General features: G+C 42.0%; 2 protein-coding genes across 6 annotated transcripts in view; one reads left to right on the top strand and one right to left on the bottom strand.

Annotated features, from left to right (window-relative positions):
- Positions 1-12,948, bottom strand: part of LOC110960319 (rhombotin-1) — a 266,898-nt gene that overhangs the window by 54,357 nt on the left and 199,593 nt on the right. The window lies entirely within an intron of this gene.
- Positions 1-12,948, top strand: part of LOC110956886 (transcription factor SOX-6-like) — a 111,001-nt gene that overhangs the window by 93,712 nt on the left and 4,341 nt on the right. For all 5 annotated transcript variants that reach the window (XM_051952584.1, XM_022202640.2, XM_022202642.2 and 2 more), the window contains 4 exons: positions 494-690; positions 7,414-7,522; positions 8,630-8,800; positions 10,569-10,782. In XM_051952584.1, coding sequence (XP_051808544.1) covers positions 494-690; positions 7,414-7,522; positions 8,630-8,800; positions 10,569-10,782 — 691 coding nt within the window. The remainder of the gene's footprint in view (positions 1-493; positions 691-7,413; positions 7,523-8,629; positions 8,801-10,568; positions 10,783-12,948) is intronic.

Genomic DNA, 12,948 nt, shown 5'->3' with positions numbered 1-12,948 from the left:
TTATCTGTAAGGACACACGTCCCAAGATCCATTCTGTGTTTTGTAAAGACTGCATAGACATGAAAAAAAGATTTTAATCCACAAATCAATAAAAAAAATGTCACACTTTAACTGCTTGGTTAAGATTAGAATAAGAAAAATGACTGACAAGCTTCTGGATATTCCCAGCTTTCACCCTTTGATGCACAACATGGGTCAAAAGCGACCCATATTTAATGGATATACCTTGACCCATGTTGTGCATCAAAGGGTTAATAAGCAGTTTGTAATCTCCTGCCAAAGCTGGAATATCTTTCACACACGGTATGCAAACAGTTTAAAACACCATTCAGAATTTAGAGAATTAGAATACAATGACACGTGCAAAGTTGTTGTATAAGCTACCAGGCAGGTTAATCTCATCAAACCACTTATTATGATTTCCGCTGTCCTGTCTTTCCAGCCAAAGTAACATCCAGTTGTCCCTCTCTCCTGTTCTGTCCTTCCCTTGCAGACATCCTGTCCAGCCTCAACTCCACGGCGCTGTTCGGGGACCAGGACGCGGTGATGAAGGCCATCCAGGAGGCCCGGAGCATGAGGGAGCAGATCCAGAGGGAGCAGCTCCACCAACAGCAGCAGCAGCCGGGACACCAGAGTCTGGAGGCCAAACTGTCTGCCCTGAGCAGCATGAGCCTCAACAATGGCAACAAGGTTAGAGCCACAGACGGGTCACATGTGGATGCATAAGAAGACGCACAGACACACAGAAACTTTTCACTGATGAGCCTTATAAAAATCACATGGTCTAAATGCAGTTTTCAGAGGCATTTTCTTTCATGTGAAGAAATAATTCTGATCTACTTACAGAATACAGTCACACAGATTATACTGAAAAAACCTGCTAAATAAAAAGTAAAAGAACGGCTCAGCTCACTTGTCACTGAACCGTATAACACCTTGTGTAGTTATAACTTTGGTCTATTCTTCTGAGGTGCAAGTTTAAAAAGTCTTCTTACTTTTCCTGAAGAACATCTCCTGCTCTTGTTCTGAAGAACTTTGGCCTCTCTCGACATTTTTCCACATTCATAAACTTTTGATTGCAGGATTTTTACTTGTAGTATTTTTACTGCACAATATCACCACTTTTCATTCAATTAAAGACATAAGCACATTTTCTTAAACTGCCAGTATTATGAAAAGATTGAAAAACAGCATGGTAATGGAGAGAGGAGAGGATCCTTCTTGCATTTCTCTCTTTAAAACGTTAAGATTTGCGTAATATTCTCCCTAACTCCTTGACACACACACACATACAAACACACAGACCCCACCTCTGTGGTTCTGCAAACTCTTCACTCCTGTGTCAAATTTTCTCCAGCATTTCATTGGCCAAGTGTTCAAGGTTTCTGCTCAGCTTGTGCATGAGTTTAAAAAATATTCATGGATGATATTTGGTGTCATTTGGCTCGGGCTGCAGCTCTTGAGAACTTCTCTTTTCTCCTCTCATCTCCACGGCCACCCAGAAGCCAACAGCTTTGAAGAGGGAGCAGCTGGGCCAATGACAAGTGATGGTTTTGGCGTGTTAGTGTGCGTGTGTGTGTGTGTTTGTGTGCTTGCCTTTACTGAGTGGGTGTTTTTTTGGAGAAGAGATGATGTTAACATTAGTGTGTGTGTGTGTGTGTGTGTGTGTGTGTGTGTGTGTGTGTGTGTGTGTGTGTGTGTGTGTGTATAATAGAGTCCAGCTCTCCACTTGCCCTGGAGGGGGGATCCCGGCCTCAGGGTTTTAGCCCAATTAAAGGGCCTTTCTCTGGGAATGCGCCTCCCCCCTCCACACTCACCTCTACCCCCACTCATCTGTCCCCCTTGGGCAGAAGGAGACAGGGCCTTTGTACCAGGATCTCATATCCAGAGGGAAATCCATATTCCAAAACATCTTCAATCAGTCTGATCAGCCAATCATAGATTCTCGGGATGAGACATTCAGTAAAATAGGGAACATGATTAGACCGGCTCTCCTGCGCAATTGATCCCATGTTGCTTGCAAGGATGAGGAGAAGGAGGAGGAGAGGAACTCATGAATATTTTAGGGGTGGAGACTTTGAACCCACCAACCCCAAGTAGGTCATGATTGGTGCACTCCAAGGATAGGCTGTTTTGAATTTTTTGGACTTGTTTGCCTTGCATCTTCAGGAAGAAAACATCCAAAATCTGGCAAAATATATCTCTGCTGTACTTATCCTCAGTCCCAAGTTGTTTTTTAAAAGTCATTATACTAGTAAACACTGAGAAAACTCATAAATATAAATTATACAACAGCCCATACTGATAAATTGTTTATTAAGATTTAATGTGAGTTGTCTGCTGCAGGTCCAGCAAAAAATCCCACCAATGTTCTCAAATAAGTTTGTGCTTAAAGAAGCTTTTTTTGCCCAGTTAACTTTGAAATAATCATAGATTAAGGTGAGTGTGTTGCAGGGAGAACCCTACGTGCTTCTCAAGCTCTATATTTCCCAACTTTATAGGAACAAAACCAAAGCAACGCAGTAATTTGGTTTATAGCTGCATGCCTCCTAATAAAAAGCTCATTTGGAAAGTCTCAAAGTAATTGTTTCCGGTGCGAGGACGACAGCAGGCCTTGGTGTTTGTTGTCAGTTTGTTATTCGTTACCTAACAACAGCAGCTCAAAGACTCTTTCTCTTAGCTTTAAATACAGAATTTTTTCATTGGGATGGAGAAGGTTTTTTTGTGTTTTTTTTTTCTTCGAATGTGCTCAAAGGCTTCACTCTGTCTTAAACAATTCATGGATGGAACTTGCTGGATACTGAGAGTGTGACTCACCCGTTCCACCTCAGGAGGCAGCAAGACCAACTCTTTTTCTTTACCTTGGATTTGTATGTTGTTTTCTGTTCGTCAAATAAATTTGTTACTCAGATCCTCCCCTCTGAAACTTTGAGGCTGTGCCCAAGCCTTTTTGTTTTATGACATTGTACTAACGCAGCAGTTTGGGCTTCTTTGGAGGGAATGAGGCAACTGCTGTAAAGGGTATCTCAGCGTAATGTCGAACGTTGAGCTATTTATTGCCGACGCTGATTTGACTCAGAGAGTCGCGGTGACGTCTGAGTGTGTGCGTTTGTGTTTGTTAGGCTTTCTGTTTGTGTATTTCTGTCCCACAGCATTCATTTCAAGCATAGACGACATAGACATAGAGCTGAAAGTGATCTCGGGCTCCTTTGTGTGTGTGTGTGTGTGTGTGTGTGTGTGTGTGTGTGTGTGTGTGTGTGTGTGTGTGTGTGTGTGTGTGTGTGTGTGTGTGTGTGTGTGTGTGTGTGTGTGTGTGTGTGTGCGCGTGCGTGTGTCCTGGCTCTGCGCTGGCCTTGGCCATGTTAATGTCATTATAGCTGGTGTACAGACGAGAGGCCTGGCCAGTTAGTGGCATTGTTGAGTATCACCTTACGCTTACGTTGCTTCCAGCTGGTCTGAGGCTGCCAAAGCTCACTGAAATAGCCACTGTGTATGACTGTGTGTGTGTGTGTGTGTGTGTGTGTGTGTGTGTGTGTGTGTGTGTGTGTGTGTGTGTGTGTGCATAAAAGACTGTGTACCTTTTTATCATCTAAACAGCCACAAAACACTCCCTATGCCCACTTAAAAGAAAACACCAAGTTTCTGAGCAACAAGTCCTCAAATTCATACGACCACATCGGTCGTATGTAACGTGCACCGGAATGCGACCCATAACAGTGTATTTACGTTAGCACCCCTACGGGGAAAAGGAACACATTACGGGATTTAATTCGAGAAACGGCTTTTCCCTCACTTTTCCAGCACGGGTTTAGGGTTAGGGTTAGGGTTAGAGTTAAGGATAGTGATAGGGATAGTGTTAGATAAATTTTTGTTCATGGTGACGTTTCACCTGCGACACCGGAGTGTCGATATTTACTCAACCGCCAGAGGTCGCATAGTCAAAGCGTAACACTCGGTCGTAATACGGGCGTGTACAGACGACCTATGTGGTTGTTTTTCGTTTGAGGACAGGCTGTTCTGAGAGATTGGCACATTACTCAGCTTACTTATTTTGTGATGAAACACTCAAATCACAGTAAAAACTTGTGCAACTCTAAATGCACACATTTAGATTTCCCTGGTAGACTCACAGAAGACTTTGGTAACATTGACATGATATACAGTAAAAAAAAAAGAAAGAAAATAAAATAACACACTGGTTGAACCACCAGGGAATACTTTTTCCTGTTTCCATAGGAGATGAATGTGGTGGGTGATGGCAGACTGAGTGCAGGTTATTCTACAGGTCACACAAGGAGGAACACAAATAGTTTTTATTGCCCCGAGATCTGTTTTCTGACTTTGGATAATGTTGGTTGTGCACACAATCACTCAGCAGACAATTCGAAACTGCGAGCATAGAATGATGGGGACACATGAATTTTTTTGGCATCTCTGCTGCTTGTGTAATTTAACTGTGATGCTAACTGAAGGGCTGATGTGCTGAAACCTGCTGTACTTCTGGAAAGCTGTAAACAGATCCATGAGCAGTTATGCAGCTATGCAGGAGATCAAACACTTAAGTAGAAATCTGAAATCTTAAAAAAAAATGTTTTTAAAATCTGCAAACAACACCACAACATAAATATATATATATTTTTTTTAATTAAACCAGGGCACACAATACGACATAAAATTGTGTTGACCGTAAACAGGGGACATCTATTTGCTATTAAAAGTGAGTGTTAACAGAAATTATAAGTGCTATTTATTACCCATTCATTTTTGTACATGTATTTCTAGTTCATTAAAATGTTTAATTTAGCAAAATTGTCCACGAATTAATCTGCAGCCCTCAACATACACGTACATCCTTCACACTTCTAATTCTGGATACTTTATATAGTTTGAAAATTCACCAAAGATGTAGAGAAACGTCTCTTGTCTGTACGCTGCTAAAGCCAGTCAGCGTGCTTTCTGTCGGTGAGGCAGAATGAGTCAGGAAGAAGGAGAGCAGGGAGGAAATGGTTATATAGAAGTTTATATTGGCTCTGATGGTGAGTTTGGTCTTTGTAGGAAGTGAGCCTGTGAAACCAACAACTTAGATGGCTCCAACTCTTGATTAAAGGTCGACGTAATGCTGCAGCATTTGAAGCCTGAATGATATACATTATAATAATGTAGACTACAAAGCTGAGTCTGGCACCTGCAAATAGGCTGTTGAGTGTCTACTTCTTGGTTGGAGACTGGAGGGGTGGAGGGCTGGCGGTGGGGTGTTAAGGGCTATGAATAGGAGAAATGGTGAAAAGGAGAAGGAGGGGAGGAAGTAAAAAAACAGAGCGGGGCTGAGTGACAGCTCTATCGGCACACAGCGAAGTCTGGAGGAGGAAAGGGAGAAAGAAACATGAAGAAAATAGGAGGAGAGCGAAAACGCCAGGCGGGGGGACTGAGGAGGCTGCCAAACTTGATTGGTCCGGGAGGAGACAGTAAACGGTTGCGGGTCAGCTGGAGGCAGGCTGTGCTGGCAGTGCGCGAGTTGTAACTGTGGTAATGAGCTCAATACTGTATGGATTTAAAAAAAACAGCAATGTTTGGAGTGTCACCCTAGCAACAGTGAAGAGACGCAAACGCCAAGAAGAGGAGAGACCAAGCAGAACAAAAAGAGTCGGGTGTCTCTTAAATTTAGAAATATACATTCAGCAGCAACACATTCAGAGACCAGTGAAAGCAATAGTGTGCTAAAAATACTGTGACGGCAGAGTAGTGGCTTGTTTCTCGTGCTTGTTTGTGCAGATTAAATGTTTAAGAGTGTTGCAGTCCTCTTTTCTTCTGTGTGTTTTTTTATTTAAGTGTACAAAATACAAATGGAGTCCAATGAATGAGAAAAAAAAAATCTATAATGCTGCTCCAAAAGGCAGCAGTCCAGTTTCAAACCAGCAGGCGCACCGGCCAAACCTATTTCAATCTTGACTAAACAAAGGAAAGACAGCTCCTTATTGCATTTGCCACAAGAACTTTCAAGAAGACCAAAAGTAGACCAACCGCAGGGAATATTTGCAAATTTCAACTCAGGTCTGCTGTTAATCTGTAGTTTGGATCATTCTACCTCTATTGATGCTGTCCTAGTCCATTTTCCAAAACCCTAACTCTACTCTACATTATTTTTCCACTGGTCTCCTCCCATTCAACAGGAACATTTGTACATCTCGAACTACTTAGGTTGTTTAGAAATCATGCACTATAGGACATCTGACATGCAGGACGTCCAACATCCAGTGACAGAATGCCAAACTTCGACTCACTTCTAGAAGTCTGACAGCATCATCATGAGCAGTGAGTGCCTTTCCCCCGGCAATCGTTTAGCACTGTGAGCTTAAAGGGAGGTGCAGTGGACTTAAGGACTTATTCTTGTCTCTAGACTAGTTTTCCATTCCACCTCCTCCTTCCTTTTTTGCTTTCTCTATCTCTCTCTGTCCATCCCTCCTTCTTCCTTTTCTTTAGTCCTTTGTTAGGCGGTTGCTTCCTGCGGTGAGCATGGCACTGCCCAGGCACATGTTCTGTGGTAGGCCTGATTACAGCCCTGCTGTAGTGCTGACATTGGCCCGCACCGGCTCCTCGTCTATAAACACACACACACACACATGCACACACACACACACACACACACACACACACACACACACACATACACATACACGTCGGCCCCTAAGTTCCACCAACTCTGCCAGCGGCTACCGCGGCATGACTTCACCCGGCAACCATTCCTTGCGTCAAACAAAATGCCTCTGTCACCAGAAAAAGGAGGAGAGCCGAGAGGGAGGAAAGGGGAGGTGGAAGGTGGAGGGGGGAGTATAGATGTGCGGTAGCTGTGTGGAGAGTTCGATGTTTTCCACTGCAGTTTGGGAGCGTGGTGGGGTAATTTTAGCTGGAAGGCCCCAAGGCAAGCTGCTCGTACAAGTTATTTGTCTTAGAAGTGGAGTGGCTGGCGAGAGGTCCGAATCAGAGAGAGCAAATGATGATGGGAGGCTGCGGACGACCCTGATACCTTCAGGGGGCCATGCCCTATTACTTTATTGCATTAACCAGCATCATCTCTTATTTCCTTCAGATACAGTAAATTAAAAAAAAAGAAAAAAAGAAAAGGAATCGAAAGCTTCGACGAAATAAGCAACTTTTGGAGGGCGGTGCTGGACTCCCCTCTGTGCCAGCTCAACCCAGCAATTTGTTTTATTGTCATTACCCTCAAAGTCATCCCTTGTGACCCAATTTAAAAGATGCCAGGTAGCTTGAGCCAGCCATTAAATAATAAAAACTGAAGGGGAATTGAAAACTTAAAGGAATTTATTTTGAGGCAGCATCCACCACATTTCTTAAACTTCAGTATATTTGCAGCTCGCTTCAAAACACCCCTTTGTGCATTTTGTTATATCGTAGGAGCGGCTGCACTATGAGACACTGAGCCAGCACTTGGGGAAGCTCGGGGAGGATGCTGGGAAGATGGTCCATCGAGTCATTGACCTGACAAGACCAGAAGATCTGGATGGTAAGCACCTCTGTCTTCTATCTGTATGCTGTCATTAGTTTGTTAAATTGGTTTCGTTTTACCAACTTTTCTGGCTCTTGTACTTCTAATTTTTGGCTGCTTGAGTTCTGGGTAAATAAGAAATGTATTTAGATGCACAAAGTAGAACACGAGAAAGATATAAAAGAGTCAAAGTTAGGGGTTGAGTCAGTCACATCACTGTTCTGACAAAACTGACAGAAGACGTCCTCGCAGCTCCGCCATAATCAGAAGGGTGTTGGCCAGAAAGCCTGAACACGCAGGTATTCATGTTGTATTCACCAAACACAAATATTTAACGTGCTCCTCAGGAAGCCACAGTGAAGGACACCCTCAATAATTAAACAGAGTGCATAGTGTCAACATTTTACGCACTTGAAAATGTCAGATATCATTATTCATGCAAGTAGATGACAAGAGATTGAATTCTCACCCTTTTCTCCACAACTAGTACTTGTGACGCTAAATCCCACCCAGTTCAAGTATGCAAACTAAAGCAGGTGAAGACAGGCAGCAAGTTTGTTGTAGTTTATGGTAAAAGAGGATTATTCAAAATAAGAGTTCACAAATGGTTTAAATCGTGGCTTTTTATTACTGAGTTTTATGTACTATACATTCAATGCACTTAGTAGATACTGTAGAGTAAAAAGGTGCCAGTATCACTTTCTCTGAGCGTAGTCTCAATACTCTGCCCCAGCGTTAAGTTCTTTTTCTCTCCAACCCACCTGTTTCTCATAAAGCACTACTGTTTACAGGCGATGAGCAGTCGAGGGGTGCTCATCGTGGTTTAGTTTAGAGTTAGAGGAGTAAACACAGGAGCCAAGGCACTGAGATAATATCAGCCCGACGCACACTGACTATAGTGTGCATGTGTGTTTGTTAACATGGAGGGCATCCCAACAAGACCCTACTGGACTTTTGTTATACTTTTGTTATACATCCTCTTCCGAGAAGGGGCCTCATGTGAGACACTAACAGGAAGGACTCGTCCCTGTCGGTGCTTTACGCTGCATTTCAAGCATGAAAGTATGAACGATGCATGTGTCAGTGAAGGACATACAGCGAATGTGTTTCCTTTGTGTCGCATAGGGAGTAGCATCACAGAGGCACGAGTGTTCAGGGAGGCACGGGGCAGGAACAGCAGTGAGCCCCACATCAAGAGGCCCATGAACGCCTTCATGGTGTGGGCCAAAGACGAGAGGAGGAAGATCCTGCAGACTTTCCCCGACATGCACAACTCCAACATCAGCAAGATTCTTGGTGAGATTTTCTAGATTATCTTTGATCAGTGGAAAGTTTAAAATGAACATTTAGAGGGTCTCATCTTTATTTCCTTGTGGTTCAGAGGAAGTTGGAGTGAAGCACGTTAAAGACTATATGAGTGTTTGTCTTGGTTTTTAAACAGCGATTACAACAGTCCGTTACTGGAAGCATTTTCTCAGCTGTTCTTGGCACAAGATCTTTAGATTGGATATGAACTGCGATGGTCAGTTTCTTTTCCCAGCATAAATTCATATTAAATCTCATATAAAATCACAGTTCAAAGCTTTAAATTGGGAACTCGATAAATACAATTGCAATCAGCCTTATTTCCAATGTATTGACACCTTAAAGACACACAAACTCACAGCAGTCCCGTCTTCCACATCGTAGGGTACACATGGCAGATTTTTTGAGGTCAACGTCTCTGCTCATTAGATTCCTCTGCCACCATATTCTACAGTTCACAGGGTTTCTTACCGACAAGCGTCGGACTATGAGAAGGACTAGTGTGTTTTTCACCCTGGAACACTCAACACACAGAGCTCCACTGTGTCAGCCTGACCAGTGTGATGGATGCATTCAGTTAAAATCCGTGTAGATTCCTACCTCCTCAACACAGATATCCATTCACACGGTGCTGAGCATAACGGTTGCTCGTGAAACGCTCTTAAGACCTCCACTGTCCAACGCAGCGTTCGAGCGAACTTGAGGGTTGCCGAATGTAAATGCTCCTCCTGAGCAATGTGAACAAATTGCTTTTTCTTCTGTGGTTGTGCCTTATTGACTTGGACTGTTGAATGGGCTGCTATACAGCGGCCTTTTTGCGTTTTGTGAAATTAAACCTAAATTTATCGGATTATTGTTTTTTGCTTTCCAAAATCCAATTATGTCAATGACAGGATTTACTTTTAAGTAGGATATTTGAAGCCAAAATTTAATGAACCATCGCATTGATATTATTTGATTAAATATAATAGTCAATATTGAATGTGAATAATGACCACTAAAAATATTTTTCCGGATGTTTATTAGGGTTCTGTGACAAGATGAGAACAAAAAGCAGAATTGTGTACATGTATATGACTGTATGTGTACAATGCATGCCTCTCCAACAAAATAACACAGCTGGACTTTAGGGCGTGGGTGGGCGACAGGCTTTAAAAACTCCTCTGTGTTTCCTGTGTCACAAAAGTACAAGAAGAGTTTGTGATAAACCTTGATAAACAGAGGAGCGAGCAGTGTGTGTATAATCAGTTGTCAAAGTGCTTCACAGATGTGCTGCGTTCCTGCACTTGTTCAGAAGGTCCTCTTACCCAGGAAAATAAGAAGTACACAATGTACTGTATCATTCTTCCTGAGCCAAGAGAGAGCAGAGTGTAATCCACTCCTGATTTTAAACAGCCTCCATGGTTATAGACTCAACAGTGTCACTTCATACAAAGACGTACAACCTTAAGAAAGCAAAAGAAATGCCAAAGCTCTCACTCTAATGTATGATTGAATCATATGCTTGAGAAATGATTCATTCCTCATTACATCCATTTTTTTTTAAATTCTGTGGTGCTGAACCACTTTCACTGAGACTGTTCAGTGAAAGCACTTCCAACAAATCCCTAAATGAACAGAAGTTTAGATTTAGTCACCTCCTAAAAGTTTTGTCACTTCCTGAAATCTGTAACATTGGCTTCTTCAGATAATGTGTTTCATGACAATCCTAGTAACACTAAAATGGAATAAAAAACAAACATAAACATCCTTTTTCCAGGCTCTCGCTGGAAAGCCATGACCAACCAGGAGAAGCAGCCGTACTACGAGGAGCAGGCCCGCTTAAGCAAGATCCACCTGGAGAAATATCCCAACTACAAGTACAAGCCGCGGCCCAAGAGAACCTGCATCATTGACGGCAAGAAGCTGCGCATCGGAGAGTACAAGCAGATGATGCGTTCACGGCGTCAGGAGATGAGGCAGTTCTTTGTAGGGTGAGTATGATTGTCCCTAAACGGTCACAGTTAGTTTTCTAGGTGGGCTTAAATGGTTTAAAGATGGATTAAAGTTGGTTTTAAAGTTCATTTTTACAATTCAGGACCTTCAAATGGCGATAATGTTTGATTCTAATATAAGTCCCAGAAATACGTCAACATGTAATGAGATTAATTCCTCACTCATTGGGCTTATTTTAGCTTCTTGCTGATTGTAGGGGTGGAGATGGTGGACAGGTTCTGCCATTGTTGCCATTCTCAGCTCGTGCTGTTCATGAGACAGTTGTGTGTTGGGATCTTAAAGGAGATGTACAGGCATGTTTAAACTGACCTGACGGTGCAGTTTACAATGTAATCCTTTGCAACACGTTCGTGAGGTTTATTTTGACAGAGATAGTTCATGCTCTGAATGTTTGAAAGAATTTTGTACGTTTTAGGTCATCGTTGGCTAAGGAAGGCGTGCAGCTGTATGTAAAATTCATGGTTTTGTATGTACCTTGGTTTTTGGGTCACAGTTCACGAGATCTTCAAAACAGACTAATGAAACGCAGAAAATTGCAGAAGCATATATGTACACTACCATTCAAAAGTTTGGGGTCACTTAGAAATGTCCTTATTTTTGAAAGGAAAGCAATTTTTCAATGAAGACAACATTAAATTAATCAGAAGTACAGTCTCGACATTGTAAATGTGGTGAATGATTATTTTAGCTAAAAAGAGCTGCAAAAGTGAAGGGAGATGAACTTGTTTTCAATCTGTTTACTTCTCTCTCCATTAATGCAAGATGCCGACAATTAGAAATAGCATGTTTTGGTCATAATTGTTACAGAAGACAGAAAGAGCAGGCAAATTTAACCATCTATGAGGATTGACGAGGCTGTGAGTCTGGCATTATTATTTTAGAGGTTGGGGACTAAAAATTCTCTGTGCTAATCAACACTCTGGTGATACTGTCAGAAATGTTCGATGTGTTTCCATATACATACCTGACTTCAAACAAAGAATACTATATACAGCTTTCGTCTGTGCCCATTTTCACTTTGGCTAACTGGGAAGCTAACATAGAAAATCCTGCTGTCAAACATGTCGTAGCTGACCCATGTTCTGAATAACCCTTTCAGGATTGTGAATACGTAGACAAATAGATCATTTCTCATTTTAATTGCTTGGCTCACAGGTCAAAATGAACGGAGGGAATTTTTTTTTTTACCAAACCTATGACTGCTTTTGGAAGTCCTACGCTTTGCTCAGGCTTTATATTGCTCAAAAAGACTTTGAGTCATTTACTTTGTTCACTGTTGTTCGCTGTGACCTTTTAGTTCAATTATCTCTTAAATAAATGTGCCATCCTGCCAGCCACCTTGACCCTAATAAAGGTAGGCCAAAAAAAAAAATTAAATAAAAAATTAAACATCAATATGTAATCATCAGAAGTATTTTTCTTTTGTTTCTCTGAGGTCTTTTGAGAGCGGAGCGGCACATTCAGATATTAAGCATTTTTTTCACTTTATGGGAGGTCTTTTTTTCTTAATGTGTCACTGTATGAACAGAAAAGAAACATTCTTAACTGCATCCATTTGCTGGAGGTTTGTGGAGTGACCATCAGGGTTTATGGACTTTTTATGAAAGGTTTGGAATCTCCTGTGGTTCTTTCTGCAAAATCCTTTAAACATTTGCTGAAGAGCATTATATTTTTTCGAGCCTAGTCAGTGCAGCAAGGGGAAAAACAGTGGCATTGTCTTAATAGGAACCAGCCATGGATGTGTTTAAAGCCATCACAGCAGCCTGTGTTTGAAATGGATTTACCAGAGGCCACAGCTTTGAATAGGAGCGATTTTTAATAGCTTGTCATTTATTAAATTAGGACAATGCTGGGCGCTTGTGGCCAGCGAAATTGGACACAGACAGACATAGTGGAATATGAAATGTAAGCAGATGTTTAAGAGGGAATGAGCACGAGGCAGACGTCACAGGCTGAATGCCACATTTACTGTGTGTGGTCAAGTAAATGCAAAAAAGCTCAGATCCTCCAGGTCTGGATTTTCAATTAAAGCTAAATCATACAGCTACCGGGAGCCAGTACACAAGCAGTTTCTGGCACATTCCATATAACTAAACCAGTGTTGTTTTAAAGAGTTTAACGTGAAAATGAGTCTGTCAGAGCGT

Source organism: Acanthochromis polyacanthus, chromosome 8 (assembly GCF_021347895.1).
Source record: "Acanthochromis polyacanthus isolate Apoly-LR-REF ecotype Palm Island chromosome 8, KAUST_Apoly_ChrSc, whole genome shotgun sequence".
In the NCBI taxonomy this organism is placed as follows: Eukaryota; Metazoa; Chordata; class Actinopteri; family Pomacentridae; genus Acanthochromis; species Acanthochromis polyacanthus.
The sequence above is the reverse complement of the archived record's forward strand: the minus strand, read 5'-3'. Positions and strand labels throughout refer to the sequence as shown.